Source organism: Nannobrachium achirus, assembly GCF_963921795.1.
Source record: "Nannobrachium achirus genome assembly, chromosome: 7".
Classification (NCBI taxonomy): domain Eukaryota; kingdom Metazoa; phylum Chordata; class Actinopteri; order Myctophiformes; family Myctophidae; genus Nannobrachium; species Nannobrachium achirus.
The window spans coordinates 35,414,959-35,431,186 of NC_137816.1; the positions used below are offsets into that span (position 1 = coordinate 35,414,959).

At 40.5% G+C, this 16,228-nt stretch overlaps 1 protein-coding gene across 6 annotated transcripts in view; it reads left to right on the top strand.

Annotated features, from left to right (window-relative positions):
• Positions 1–15,415, top strand: part of mical2a (microtubule associated monooxygenase, calponin and LIM domain containing 2a) — a 56,375-nt gene extending 40,960 nt beyond the window's left edge. For 3 of the 6 annotated variants that reach the window (XM_080729306.1, XM_080729307.1, XM_080729310.1), the window contains 9 exons: positions 445–542; positions 1,515–1,574; positions 1,815–1,949; positions 4,082–4,189; positions 7,566–7,643; positions 8,417–8,530; positions 9,633–9,810; positions 9,951–10,030; positions 10,283–15,415. In XM_080729306.1, the coding sequence (XP_080585432.1) occupies positions 445–542; positions 1,515–1,574; positions 1,815–1,949; positions 4,082–4,189; positions 7,566–7,643; positions 8,417–8,530; positions 9,633–9,810; positions 9,951–10,030; positions 10,283–10,663 (1,232 nt within the window). In that variant the 3' untranslated portion in view covers positions 10,664–15,415. The remainder of the gene's footprint in view (positions 1–444; positions 543–1,514; positions 1,575–1,814; positions 1,950–4,081; positions 4,190–7,565; positions 7,644–8,416; positions 8,531–9,632; positions 9,811–9,950; positions 10,031–10,282) is intronic. The other 3 variants (XR_013962168.1, XM_080729308.1, XM_080729309.1) reach the window with 3 other exon arrangements.
• Positions 15,416–16,228: the final 813 nt, after the last annotated feature.

Consider the following 16,228-nt stretch of genomic DNA (forward strand, 5'->3'; position numbering starts at 1 on the left):
GTGCGATTTTGGTGAAATTGTGCATGCACATTCCCAATAGGCAGAGGAATAAATGCCACTTAAGAAAAATCAAATCAGGCTCATGGTGGCGCTATAACAGGCCGATTCATGTTTTCACCTATAACTCCACCGATTAGTGTCAAACTTTGTATGCGCACTCCTTAGAGGCCAAGGTAAAACCTTTTCCCTGCATTTTTTACATCAGCCTTTTATAGCGCCATCAGGAGGCCGACTTATGTAAAACACATTACATGCCTGACCTGGTGGAGACCTGTGCTCGGAAGAGCACTGCTTCTAGTTATCTTCTGTGCTTGTTCCCCATTAATTGCTGCTAGCGGTTATATAACATATAAAACGTAAACCGTGACTTTATTTGGCATATAGGCCTAGTATTAGTTAAAATTACTGTGGAAAACGTTAACACGTTCACAAATTGTGTTTCAGGTTCCAGAGGGGGAGATGAAAACAATCCATCAAAGTCATATTTTAGGAATATGAATAAGAGCCTCAGTCTTACCCTGCCAAGGAAACGGATACCCAAGGTAATTCCAGGCTGACTAGAGGGCCATAGTAGGGCTGTCACAATTATTACATAATCGTCTAATAGTGATTATTTGACATTATCGCAATTATTTTGTCATAATCGTCATAATCGTGAATGTTGAAAAATGTCCGAAATAGTGGAAATAGCAGATCTACAAGCTCACAACGCGTCGCATCGCGACGCGTTGTGAGCTTGTAGATCGGCTATTTCCACTATCAAAGTTATTTTTTAAGTAGTAAGTTGTCAAATATGTCAGTAATTTCTTTGTATATTTAGGTTATGTGTCATATCTACCATGTACAACTTCAAAGCCTAAAAGCCAAACAGAAATGTAATTATCAACGACAAAAACACAATTAAATCGTTAATCGCCAATTATTTGAGTAACAATTAATCGTCATGTAAAATGTCATATCGTGACAGCCCTAGGCAATAGCCAAATAGATTCCCTTGTATGTGCAAACATATTTATTAGGGTTGTCTAAACAATTATTTGTGATTATGATGTACTGGGTATGGTAAATCTCCCTTGTATTACTGTGTTTAAAAGAAGTCCATGAAGGATTTGTTTTGCAGTCTCTCCAGAATTATTTTCTTTTTTAACACAGTCTCAGTAACTCTCAAATAGAACAACATGAAAGCACATAGTAATCATTTAGGAACTGTTTGCAATGTAAACTGTTGAACATGAAAATATCCCATCATAACTGTCATGAAACCAATTTCTTTAACTGCTAAATAAGAATTATATACACCAAGAGAGGCCACTCTTGTATACAGTATATGTACCAGTTGATGGATTCCAAAATTATTTACAACATTTTTACGAGGCAAGTGAGTAGTTACTGTTACTTGGCAAATTGCCACTTAACATTTAAGGTTAATTCCATACAAAACCTGGAGCTGCACTCAAATACACTCGTTTAATTGTGAAACATTCATTCATTAATTCTTCTTCTCTTGCTTGTAGGATGAAAAGAAGATAGAGGCCCCGGACCCCATTTATAAAAGAAGGCGTTATTTGGAGGAGGTTTGTTAATTGCTTTCAATTTCAAATCATCACACTGTACTGTAACATGCATTTCCATTCTCACAACATGTTTTTAATGTGTTAAAAGTTAGCATACATGTAAATGTGTGTGGTCCCAACCTGCATGTGATGGAAATTACTATCATTTCAAAGAGTGACAGATGTTTCTCCTAAACTGTTTAGGAGAAACACTTTTTATGTGACATTAGTCATTCTCTTTTCTCCTATCTCACCATATAGGCTACCAACTTCTCAACTCAGAATGGCTCCTCTGTGTGTGAGGAGCAGGAACCCAGGGTGAACAGGGTACGCTCCATGGCAACCCAGCTGCGGGCCAAGTTTGAGAGCAACTCCACCTGCACCTTACAGAGACAGGTACAAACCCCACCCAAGGGCTTCCATTGGCCTACCTTTATTATTGTATAAAAAAAGAAAAAGCCAAACTCCTTCTCAGAGTTTTACCACACCAGGATGGTTCCTTTCTTACATTGCTGACACAGATATTAAAATAGACTTTGCTGTGAGCCAACGTTCCTAGGGTGGTTTGTAGTTTCAATCACAAGCTGTGGTGTTCCTTTATTTAATGCCAGGATGTCTGCACTTGTCTTTTAGCCACTAGCTTGCCAGTTTTTTCCTTCTTTTCCTACTTTAATTTCTTCCTATTAACTTTATTCTTAACCCTTCACTTGGACTTTGTGGAAAATCAGTCTGACTCTGAGATGTCCTCTGGGCTACACTCTGCTGACACGACTGAGCCCCTGTTCATCAACCTCAGGCCACCCGTTTCACCTAAACCTCCCCCCAGGACACAGGTACACTGGAGCAGCCATAGACATCACAGGATAACAGATACTGTAACCTACATACACAACACAGAGAGTAGCAAAAGCTGTGGGACACAGCACTGTATGTATTGTATGTATGTCATACACGTACTGAAAAAAACACACTCAAAATACGCTATGTACAGTATAAGTTGAATAATAGCGGCAAAATGAACAAACAGGAGTACCAATGTGAACAAAAGTTTCGAATAAATCCAAGTACAGAACATTTCCTGCTTAATGGGAAGCTGTTACGGTCCCTGTGTGTTTGCACTTCCAGTCTGCAGCCTGTGTCAGTTCTGCAGCGGAGCACAGACCGCCACCCAAACCCCAACCCCAACTCCAACCTCAACTCCACACCCAGCCCCGACCTCCCCCCAGCCCCAAGCATTCTCTTAGGGAATGCAGACATGTTGATCAAACACATGCTCAGACAAGGCCCCAGCCTCAGCCCGAGCGCACAGACCCTCCGGGCTTGTCTCCCTCGTGCCACTCAGCGGTCCGGACCATGACAAGAATGTTGCAGCGCCTCAAGGAGGTGGATGAACACATCTCAGAGGTGAACACTATCTCTTCTCTTCCTGCTTTTATCTTTTTCCCCCCCTCTCTGGCTGTCATCTTCCCATATTATAATATCTTGTTGTGATCATTATGTATTTTGTACTCCCAAAAAGCCCCCAATCAACTTAAGCCCTATATACTTAGTAATTTGATGAATAGCAGAAATAGTTGATCTATAAACTCAACTTAAGCCCTATATACTTTGTCATATGATGAATAGCGGAAATAGTTGATCCATAAACTCGCATCGCATTGGGAAGTTGTAGATCTGCTATTTTAGCTATTTTCTTTTTTTTACAAATGTTGAAAAATGAGTGCGTCCCAAGATAGGGACGCCAGTGTTAAAGTTGTTAGTGAATGCTGATTATATAGTTTTGTCGTGATTATACATTTAAACTTGTATAATGTGTACTCAGATGGTGAAGTCAGCCACAAATTATCCATGCCTAACCACAATGGCAAGAGCAGGCCTAGAGAGCATAAAGAGAGGCTGAGGCAGATACTGGCAGATTAATGGCTGGTCTAAGAACAGCTTACTGTAGACATACTGTAGTTTCCCTTATGTTCAATATTCTCACAGAGCCATGTGTAAGCAACTTTTGATTTGGATTACCAGAGTATTTCCATTGTTTGATACTTTATACTTGGTGCTCTAAGTATTTTGATGCCAATACTTTTGTACTTTTAAGGAAAACTTCAAATACAGTACTTTTACTTTTACTTAAGAATCAGAGCACATCTTCCACCTCTGCTACTCTCTGTGCCAGGTCTGTGTGGTTGTCTTAGTCTACTGAACCTAGTATGAGCAAGTCATATCAAGTGAGGTGTGAAATTAATGCAATAAAGCAGCCTCGACCTTGCACAGGAACACCATTGTTCTCCACCGCACAACACACACTTGACTGTCAAAGCTGACCTTTCACAGGGGAAAGCCGAACAGAGCGCTTTCAACAGTGTATTGTTCTCCTTGTTATGAGGTAATTAGTCCAACTAATTATGTCTCCACTAAGGCACGTTCATGGAATGGTGAGAGAATGTCTCACTGTACTGATGGGGTTAGTCTCTCAGTCTCCTGATATCTGATGCCTGTTCTTTGTGTCCGTTTTCCATGTCGTCCTGCAGAGGAAAGCTCAGACAAACCACGCTAGAGATTTTCAGAAAAAGAGTATAAAGGAGAAAGCACTTCATCTTAGTGGCTTAGTCTCAGGGGACAACACCTCTCTATCCAAGGTGACTATCAAGACGTTTAACCTCTGACCGCCCGCCACCTGCCTTGCTTGCACTGCCTGCCAACAACTCCCTGTGTGTTTAGTTCAGTGGTTCTCAAACTATTTAATCTCAAGGACCCCCAGTTTGCTGTGCATTAGGCCATGGAACCCCAGAACAATGAGAGTGTACAAATGTAGCCAAATGGACTCATAAGGGATAACTTAGAGACGCATGCATGGGTCCATTTGTTTCAGTAACTTAGCTGGGGACCCCTTGGAACCCCCTCAAGGAGCCAGGTACATGAACCCCACTTTGAGAACAGCTGGTTTATTTCACTGAGTGTGCCAATTGCATGTTCATATTCCCTGTCTCGGCTCTTATCCGGTAATCAGTACCCATGATTACGTCTTTCAGAATACCTGGCTGTTGAACATGACATAGGTGACATTTCATTCCTTTACCCTAACCCTGGCTGTATGTTAGCTCAAGCTGACATAATTACATTCAAATATGAAATCTTCCATGTCATGGTGCTATGTTATGTTGGAAATACTCTCAAGACAGGACACGTTGGCCTACCTGTCTGTACAGTAATTCAGAAGCTCTTACAATGAGTAGTAAAACTAGAGTAAGTGCGCTCCTCTGAGCACAGGTCTCCGCCAGGCCTACTCAGGACCGCACACTTTGGAAGGCCGTCATAGCCAATTGGAAACTGAACAATAACTCTTGATCACATAACTCCAGAGATGATGTGCACTGATTTGTGTGAGTTTTGGACAACATTTTTAGGAGACATTTTTAGGACAGTTATAGACAAAAAGGTGAAGCGGCCTGTTATAGCACCACCATGAGGCCGAATTGAAAATTTTGGGGAAGGGGTTCTTCCATAGCTCCCTAGTGGGCCTGCCGGGGACGATAAGGAGGGCCATTTGGTCAATTTCCACCTTCCGTTTTGCCTGTGCAGTCGTGTAAATAACTCCTACTGAAAACAACTTAATCAAAGCCCACAGTAGCTAGCTGGCTGCTAAACAGAAATGTCAATTCCAAAAGATTCTTTTAATTGAACATTTTCTGAACTTTGCAAAATTCAGAAAAAGGAAGCTGTGTCATCTAATGACAGCTTCCCCCTCTCAACTTTTACAGGGTGGAATTACAGACTGTTTCTGGAGCTTTCGAAGGTTGTAGCAGAGATAGGCTGGCTTGAGAGACTAATGTGATTGACAGGGCCTCATAACGCCTAATTTATGCTCTGTCGTACGACTGCTGAAAATGCAGAAGCCTGTGAGTTTATAGATCGGCTTTGGGTTGTGATCACTGTTTGTGCTGTGGAGTGATTATACAACAACAGAACTTCAGGCCTGTTAAAGATTTAATGCCATCACAGGTCATGTTCAAAGAGCGTGCACAGATTATATTGACACAGCAAGTTCACAGTGTGTGGTCCATCCAGCCACATTGTTATGACAGTTAGCATGTATCAATACAAGCATTTCTATTATTATAAATGATAGTCAGGCATGTTCATTTCCAGAATTGCTGATGTTAAAGCAACAATCCAGATCTAAATGTAATGAATAAAATGTTATTCTAAACCATCTCTATGGTATAGTAATGCAATATAACTAGCACATTATGCCACCCTGGTGTCGGGTAGGACACCTACCGGTTGATGTTGTCAATACATTTAGTTGAAGCAGACAACACTAGATGTGCCACCATCTTTATTGTAGTTCGGACATTGTTGCAATTAACTCTCTCTGTTGTGTGTGTGAGAGAGAGAGAGACAATGAACATAAAACTTATGGATTGTAGCTTTAATGAAAAACACATAATTCTCTTGGTTTAACATATACAGTACAGATACTGTAAGTTCAGTATTGTATTAGAATTTTTAAATAATTAAAGGAGTAGTTCACCCCCAAAAATGACTTTTTCTATTGATTATTCATGCCATGGAGACTTGAGTTCAATAATATATGTATATGTATGCGATAAGGTCTTGCTGCACGGTCATTATAGCTAATATGGACAAGACGGGCTAATAATTCCCCGAGGCGGAGCCGAGGTGAATTATCAGCCCGAAGTGTCCATATAAGCCATAATGACCAAGCAGCAAGACCTTATAGCACTTATTACCCGGCTAATACATAAAATGAATAATTTGACTCAAAACTAAAATCAAAACAAAGTATTTCCTTGTTTACAGACGGCTGAAAGTGTGTCCCCCCGAGCGCAACACGGTCGCCTTGGAAAACAAGGAAGTGCTGATCAAATAGAATCCATTTTCTGTTACTGCGTCGTCTATTTCTCACCTCAAATGTTTTTTTTAAACATTCTTCAGAGCAACGTTTGGTTGTAAATGACGCTGTGTGTTTGTTTACATGGCTGCCATGTTGGATACGGCACTAAATCCACACAGTGCAGCCTATATACAGCAGCTGCTCTGAGCCTTTGATTAGGCAGCGGTGAATTATAGAGCGGAGCGGTCATTATACGCCTATAATTCACTGCTGATTTCAGCGCTCGACCAATCAGAATCAAGCATCCAAACAAGCCGGGTAATAAATATATTTATCTTTGTATTTGTCGCATTAAAAAATGTGATTATAGTAAATTTACCCCCATTGATTCCGGATGGGGACCCGAATGCATGGCCCTGGTTGGGGACCCAGATGAATGGCATGGGAAAACTGTCAGGGTACTTCTTTAAAAAAACACAGACACCGCATGATTGTTTGTATTTGATCTCCTCTAATCATCAACCCTCATGATGTCTGTGTACAATGATCTTCTCTGGGAAGACTCTTCTCTCAGATCCCATTCACCCTCCTCAAACCACCGGGCACCTGCTCCAGCCTGGCTTCACTTCCATCTCCATTTCACCTCCTCAAACCCTCTCAGATCCCATTCTCCCTCCTGCTGTTTCCTCCTCCATTTCACCTCCTCAAACCCTCTCAGATTCTATTCTCCCTCCTCCTGTTTCCTTCTCCATTTCACCTCCTCAAACCCTCTCGGATCCCATTCTCCCTCCTCCTGTTTCCTCCTACATTTCACCTCCTCAAACCCTCTCAGATCCCATTCTCCCTCCTGCTGTTTCTTTAACCACTGTGGGCCAGCTTCAACCTGGCTTCACTTCCATCTCCATCTCACCTCCTCAAACCTTCTCATCAGCCATACCCTCATTCTTTCTACAGCTACAGGTACAACTAATAGTCCCTTCTGGCTTTCACCTCTCTTCTGTCTCTTCGTGCTGCATGCGTTCCTGTATTTGAATGTTCTCTACGAACATAACATTTTAATGCACTGATTTTCCTACTCTGCCTGTCATGCCCACTTTTAATTTACCCAATGTTGTCTTCTCTCTCATCACATTTTATTTCCACCCGGACAATCAAAGACTTGTAGACTACAGGAACTCGGCCCCCAACTTAATAAAACGCAAATGCAGAGTGACTCTATGAGCCATAGCCATGTGGTGAGTGGCTTCTTCCGCATTTCCACATTGTGCTCATTATTGTGACACTTCTATACATAATACAGTCTGCTTCTAACAAGAGTGCTAGGACCATGACACAATAGTGTTTCTATTTCAACAGACAGAATTCTGTGGATTAAAATAAAAAATAAAATGGTTTCAAACAAGTAGCATACTGTATGGTACAAGTAGCATACTGAACTGTATGCCCGTGTGGGCTCTTACTGTAATCACAACATACAAATATGGACAAAAAGACGTAGCATATTAAGTATGTGAACTTTGTTTTTAGGCTCCATTGCATACCCTTGTATTTTAGTTGCCACAGCTCCTCATCAGAATAGAAGTGTGTATTTTTGTGGTTCAGCACTTAGAAGTTTCCTCAGCCCCTCCCATTCCAGACAATCTGCTCCATCTCAATGGCCAGATGTTGTAGTTGGAATGTTTTTAATGTGATGGGCAGCAACTTCTCTCCCTTTACTCAACACTGAAATTATCAGCACTCAAAACAGAAAAAAATGCTATTTAGACTAATGTAATTGCAGACCAAATCATTAAGCCCCACTAAATGTTGTGTTCTTCTTGAGACACATTTGGAATTAACAATAGATCATCTCTTTCCTTTACTGTTACACCTCTGTTTTCTTACCTAATCTTGTGTCTGTCTATATACAGTATTCAAAAGGATATCTGCCACCTTCTGTCCTGTTTTTCCTGCTTGCTGCCTTCCTTCACTGTTTCTGTTCTGTCTTTTATTCTGTGCTGAATGCTAGCGGACAGTTGGGAAGGTGTCTTTGGCAGAAAATGACCACAGATCTAGGGTCTCCCACTGTTCACCCCCAACATCACCTCCTTTATCACCCCAAATATCACCAACATCATCCCCGGTAAGCAGGTCTGTCTGAGCAAGGTGATATTCAGGATATGACATGCTGAAATGAATGTCATTATCTGAACGAAGCAATATCAACCCAGATACACCTGTGTATGTGGGTTTCCTACTACAACCTCAGGAAGACTAGAGGCTCATTCATTATTAACATAAACTAGTGAGGTCTATAATATGTATTAATGAGGTCTATATACCCACATGTATTACTGAGGTGTATACAGTATATACCCACAAACAGTATATTACAAGAGGTCTATGCTGTATATCCACATGTAATACTGAGGTAAATATACACACTTTTAACTGAGGTATATACCCACACCTATCACTGATATATATCAGGAACGCCCTACCGAAGGCCTTAAAGGAGTGTGGTTCCCTAGCATCCTTTAAAATCGCCCTGAAAAACCACTTACAGGCGGCAGCCATTCGCAACTGGCAATAACGAACCTAGCCCAGCCTCCCCTGACCCTTCTCTGTATTTACCTACTGTATATATTTTTTGCACTGTTTATTTTATTTTTATTTACTTTTTTTATACTATATCTACTGCATAGTACTGTGTTCTATCCGTCTGTCATTCAATGTTATATGAGATACTTCAATGGTTTCCTATGGAAATAAGCTTAGTTTTTCTAGGATCTCCTTTTAGTTGACCTTGTACCAGTGAACTGTACCATCATTAAACTGTACCTTTTTATATGCAAACTTCTAATAAAGTCTTCAATCAATCAATCAATCAATCAATACCCATAGTAAGTAGCCTTGGGAACCGTAGGTGATCAACAAGCTCACAATGTGTAGCATCACAGGATTTTTCACTTAGAATGACACACCCTAAATAGGGACGGCAGGTTGAAAGTAGTTACGTCTGTCTTTATATTTATAAATATATAAATACAAATAAAGTATAAACGAGAGCTTGTGTCTAAAATAAGTAATAACTACAGTGGATCCATTGGAAAATAACATTTTGTTTTCCATTTCCTGAAAAGTAACGCCTGACATTGACGATGGTCCAGTCTATCATTATTATAATCTTGTCTTGTTCCGACTACATTCCTAACATGCACTCGCCTCTTCTTTATCCTTCCCAGGGTGGTGTGCGAAGGGACTTCCCCCAGTCAAGTGATAAGTGTCACTCCTGCGACAGGCGTGTGTATGTAGTGGAGCGCATTTCTGCTGAGGGACTCTATTTCCACAGAAAGTGTTTTCAGTGTCATACATGCGGCACTGCCCTGCGTCAAGGAGCACATGCCTTTGACTCTGAACATGGTATGTCACACCCTGTGTTTTTTTTTTTTTTTTTTTATGTATCAATTCTCTCACTGCGTCCTGCCCACATACATTATCACTTTAAGATCTAGGATGGTAATCTTTCAGGAAATACATGATCATTTGTTGTCATCTTACAGGTAAACTGTATTGCAAACCTCATTTTGCTCAACGTAAAAGCGGAACAAACCTACGGTGGAATCATTTCAACATGCGCTCAGTAAGTTCTCTGGAGCATCTGTTCAGTATTTGTTCATTATTACTTAAAGCCCAGTACACACAAAAGATTCGCATTGCAACTCGTTGCAACTTGCAACGAGTTACAGCGGTCGGAATTGAACCGTTGCAGGTCGGCGCCGTCTTGGGATTCTGTTGCAAGTGGTTGCAGTTGCAGCAGTGGTGAATCATTGGTATGCGCTGGGCTTTAGATTTATATGACCATATATTTATAACCTCTCCCTCCCTCATTCAGAGACTGCAGGATGAATCTGCCACCCCGGCTCCAAATGGAGACACAGTTGGGCATAGTGCCACCGATGGCCAGTCGGCAGCAGGTACCCTACGCTCGTTCCTGAGGAAAGGTTTGAGCTGGCCTCTGAGTGTGACTCGCACGGTGTGTAACGCCCCCCGGCAGCTGTCCCACTGGGTGCGTGGCACGGCTCATGTGCTAAGCCTCCACCTAAGGGACAATGCCCAGGACTATGCGTTCCTGTATGAGGTGCTGAGCCTGGGTGTCCCTCTGCTGCTTATGTTGCAAGAGGTGCTGCTGCAGATGTACGCAGAGGCTGGACCTGTATCCTTACAGCCTCTACTGTTATGGCTGGAGGAGCATGTGGGCCAGAGGCTCCTCTAGACACTCAACAGGGATGACTAGCTCAATGTCTACTAATCCCTTAACACCTGACGATTTTTCAGCTGAAACTGAGTGTGCATACACAGTTAAAGTCCTGAGTGTTTATCGCTTATTGGTATTTTTTTCTCTCAGAGTTAAATGAACACTCTGGATTTTACTGCGTAAACAAGCATTTTGCTGGCATGTTTTTTGTGTCTTGTCATATAATGGCGGGCAACGCTTTTGACCGTGTGCACATGCACCTTTTTTAATGTTTACTTACATCATTATTACAGTGATATTGATGGGGTATGTAGCTCTCAAATGTTTTAGATGTCCTTCTGCTAAAGCCAAAGAACAGACACTGTATGTTGTTTTCATTGATGTGGCATTGCAACAGTTTGCAACTCTTTTCAGGGTTATTGTAGAGAAATACTTCACATATTGTAGCTGTATCCAAACATTCCTGTGGATTTGTTGAAAAGGCTTTACGATGTCACTTATGGTGTTCAGGGTTTTTGATAATATTTAAATCAAATGAAAAAGCCTACAATATATAAGATACAAAAACAGTAAAAGTCTCTTGAGAGATAGAAATCACTCTCAGACGCCAATTAAATTGAGGTTTTACTGTGCAGGCGTTAGTGAAAACAAAAGCAATATATTTTATATGAGACAGATGGGCTATAATTGTCAGTGCAATCTGGGCTGTATTCAAGACTGCTGAGGTTAACAAATCTCCATTGCTGTAGAATCTTCTGTTTTAGAGACTGATCTTGAAAATGGAGTCAGATTTTGAACTGTTACTCAGGTTAGGACTGATTTCTTTCATGGTTAAAAGTGATCTATGTCACTAACTTGAAGCACTTTATCTTTCAGAACATTCTGAAATCATTTCTGATGAATGGGTTCGCAAAGTGTCGCATTAAATAAGGGCCTAATCCCAGTCTGAGACTGACCTGTCTGCATTATATTTGCGTCAGGAATGTGACCTTCTCATTTTGTTTCAGTATCTGTTTTAAAGACGTTTACTTGTTTGAAATCGTTTTGACATACTCTGTCCAGTTACGTTTACTCCCAGCATTGTTACAATACTACACTTTAGTCTTGTTTTGTTTTATACAGTAAGTTTAAGTGTACCATGGTTTGTACAGTATTGTGTTGTCTATGAGAACAGTAGGAACCAGCAGATCATTTCTGGTTTTGTTTTGTTAGGTGTTGCTGCCATCTACTGTTCACAATCAGCAAAAGTATGTTGCCTTGTTATAGTCCGGGAAAAAAAGGGTGATTTTTGGCTGAACGTGGATTCGCCTGTTAAAGTTTTTTTCTCAATTGATTATTGTAGCTTGCGGTCACCTCTTAAGGATTCAAGAGGATGACCAGTGATATCCATTGAGCATTTTTTATTATTAACCCCTTAATGCCTGAAACATGGGCTCCCATTGACTTTCTATACAGGAGGAAAATACCCAGAAAAAGATTATTTTTCGGGGTATTTAAGGAGCATCTGAGGGGTCTAACTAGGGGTTTGTCATGATGCTGAATCCATTGCAGGCATTTGTTTTGCACAAAAAACATTCAGTGGGCTAGAAATAGCCTCAGAAAACAATACACGTATGGGTGAGTATTCATGTTAGTCGGAGGCTTTAGGGTTTTTTTTCTCGTGCTAATCAGTCTAAAAGTGCAAAATTTTGCACAGATGTAGCTCAGGGCATGCTCTAATGATTTAGCTAGGTTGGCGACCTTCGGGGTCACCACAACACCCACAAAACTCTGAAAACTGATGACTCATCACTTTTCATCACTAAAGTCGATGGGAGCCCAACTTGATTTGGCCGCTGTGGCGACCCCGAATGTCGCAGACTCGGGCGCCCTAGCTAAATCATTAGAGCAAGCCCTGAGCTACATCTGTGCAAAATTTTGCACTTTTAGACTGATTAGCACGAGAAAAAAAAACCCTAAGGCCTCCGACTAACATAAATACTCACCCATACGTGTATTGTTTTCTGAGGCTATTTCTAGCCCACGGAATGTTTTTTGTGCAAAACAAATGCCTGCAATGGATTCAGCATCATGACAAACCCCTAGTTAGACCCCTCAGATCCTCCTTAAATACCCCGAAAAATAATCTTTTTCTGGGTATTTTCCTCCTGTATAGAAAGTCAATGTGAGCCCATGTTTCAGGCATTAAGGGGTTAATAATAAAAAATGCTCAATGGGTATCACTGGTCATCCTCTTGAATCCTTAAGAGGTGACCCCAAGCTACAAGAATCAGTTGAGAAAAAAACTTTTACAGGCGAATCCACGTTCACCCCCATTTTTCCCGGACTATTAAGGGAACATACTGAAATGAAAACTATGGTGGGGGATATTAGTAATTACTGGTGAAGTCACTCAATGAAACATCTCTAGTTTAATCAGTACTTCATAATTTAGTCAGAAATATAATATTTAGTTCTGTTAAATGCTGGATAAAATGCTTTATGCATTTGCATCTGAATGTTTTTTTGACGTGTTTGACATGTGTGTGACACGTGAATGTTTCCCTGACCCAACTTTAAAGCATGGCGTTGACGTGTAAAGCTCAACTGCATCTCAACTGCATATCTCTTGTTCGGTCATTCCTTACACGTGCACGTTATTGGATCATACTTTTGAAGCACTTTGGAGTTGGAATATCTTTCACCCTAAGAATGTTCCTCACACAACAAACTAAGTCACACACACACACACACACACACTTTAATATTTATAATTTGGGCAAGCTATATCATACTTTGAGTGTATTTTTATTTTATGTTTTATTTTTAGTAATATAACAGGCTGTTTTTTTTAAGAGAGAGAGACGCAAATCTTCCTGTTTACAGTACTGATGGCAAACCTAAGATGTTTTACAAACCTTGTAACCACAAACCATACTGTTTTGTTTTAAAGGTGGTGATCTTTTTTTATCTTGATAGGTGTGTGCCTATATCTTGTTACTCTCCTTGGTTTAAGTTGCCTGTATTTTAGATTTTTTCTTTCTGTCAACTCTTTCCCCTCATTCACCTAAAGCCTTTTATGACGATTGTGATGATGAACCACCTGGATGGATTGATGGAGAATTGACATAGTGAAGGTGATCACCGGCATGTTGTGTGGCTACTGTTACTGACATTTATTAATTACTCACCGCATCAACAGTACTACAGTACTATAACTATAACACACTTTAAAATACGTCTGAAGGGACTTGATGGGACTTGACTCAACACTCTTGCCAAGACAGACTGAGCAAAACAATGTTTTTGCTGTTAATTAAATCAATTAATGTAAACTGCGTTTGAAGTGACACTTGCCATCAGCATGCATTGCTCTTATGTGTTGCACTGATCCTCCGCCAGGTGTTTCTATATGCTGTTGTACAAAGGTGTCACGTGGCAAAAAGAACACATCTGTCAGATCTGCTATTTTTGTCCAAAATAATAGATCTATAAGCACCTCATGTGAGGCACTTATAATCTGTTATTTTGGACAAGTGACATCCTTGTGCGATGGAGTACAAATTAAGTTTAACCACATAAACCCCAGTGTCCCTATTCTGGGGTGAACATTCTGCTAAAATAGCAGATGATGTTTGGTGGGGGAAAAGAAGAGTGCTTAGTGTAGACCCCTGGGCGAATCTAGTCAACTAACTAAGCATGTAGGGATTAAGTGGTTATGTTTAAAATATTAGCATCGGCTTGATGAGTAGCCAGAAACAAAAACAAAGCAGGTTGCTATTCTTTGCATTCATGTCCCAGGTATCATAAATGGGAACATTGTCATGTCCGTATTCTCTGTAATGAATGAATGGGTCAGAAAATCCACCATAGAAAGTCAAATATTAATCTAAAAATCTGTACAGAGTATCTGCTAATAGGTTGACTGGCAGGTAATGGTACATTTTAGTTGTCCAACTGTATTAAGCCACTAGATGGTGACAGTGGGCAGTTGTTATTAACACTGCCTCAGGACATATTATTAGGCTATTTGTAATATGGCTTTAGGGAGATAAAAAGCTAAAGCTAATATAAGTATTCGTCATTGAGACTGATTTATTTCACATAATTGCCTGTGTGAAAGCAGCCGTTTCCTTACAGCACATTTGACTATGCATTGTAGTGAAGTGTTCTAATTAGCAGAAACCAATAATTATATGCAGTGAATCAATCATAATGTTCAGGACCCATTATGTCCTTAACTTTATTTGGTTGTTTTTCATTTTAGCAACCTTGCGGTGTCATATTCAAAAGAATGTATTACATAGGCTACTTAAAATGTCTAAATAAATGTTGAATATCTTACATTCATCATAAGTGCGTTGCCATTGAGTTTATCTTGTTGAAATCAAGTTGTAAGTCATCCATGCAGACACAGATATTCAGGGAACCCAGAAGCATGTTGACAGGACATTTCCTTGTCTGATCATGATGCCATCTTGCAGTGGTGTAGGTGCAGTACACAGTAAAATCATCAGTGGGTCATTTGCACTCGGAGTTAAATTAACACTGACAATTGTACTATATGTCCCACAGTTAGTTACCCGACCTAATAATCTGACATGCAGCCACTTACTGGTTTGAAAATGGATTATTTGTTCTAAGCACTTGTTAGCTTACTGCTTTGTCCACTCGATCAGTTTTCAACTTTGTTTCTTTGTATTTTTCGTTCCCTCTTCTTTAGCCAGAAGCTGCCGGAAGACAAATACCTCTTGGCCAAACAAAGACAGAGGATTGTTATTCTTAACACTATTGAGGATGATTTGAATATTACTGTATAAAGTTGTTCATAGCCTACTTTGTTATGTGTGTTCATGGGTTTCCTGTTATTCTATTGACTTGTTGTTTTGGTTTGTGTAATCTAAAGCAATAAACAACTAAAAATGTACAATTCTGGGAAATTGCAAGTGTGGTTGCAGTTACACTTAAGTGAGTCGTGAGGAATCCACTGGGAAATTAATTTAATCTTACCATCCATACTATAATTAGGGAGAGCAGTCAGTCAGTAGGAGGTCAGTCACAAAATGCATTATCTATTCACTCGCTTCAGCGACTGATCTCAAATTTAACATGGCATTGGCCATTAGCATTATACACATGGTGACGGAGCCCGAATTTCATCTGTCCCAAATTCTAGCTATTTATTAGCGTTTCTTCACTCTACAGCTCTACAGCCTGTTGTCAGGGTTACAGTCCGTTCCTCCAGGCCATGGGATCTGTAGCCCTGGGCCCACACACACCTCTCTCACAGTTAGGAATGTTGCAGTCTCTCTCTCTCTATCTCTCTCTCTTTCTCTCTCTCTCTCTCTCTCTCTCTCTCTCTCTCTCTGCATGGGTCACGCATGCAACGGGTGATGTGTGTCTCATCTTCCAACGGGTATAGAAAAATTATGTGGAGCAAATACATCCTCATACTTCTATTCACCTAATTTTGCTGTTAAATTATTTGTATCAATCATAAATATACACTCCTCCATGGGCTGCTCCTTACATTATGATGCTCCCACATATTCTCACGCACGCACCACGCAGTTACAGTTACTTTCCCCATAACCCACGCTCTGC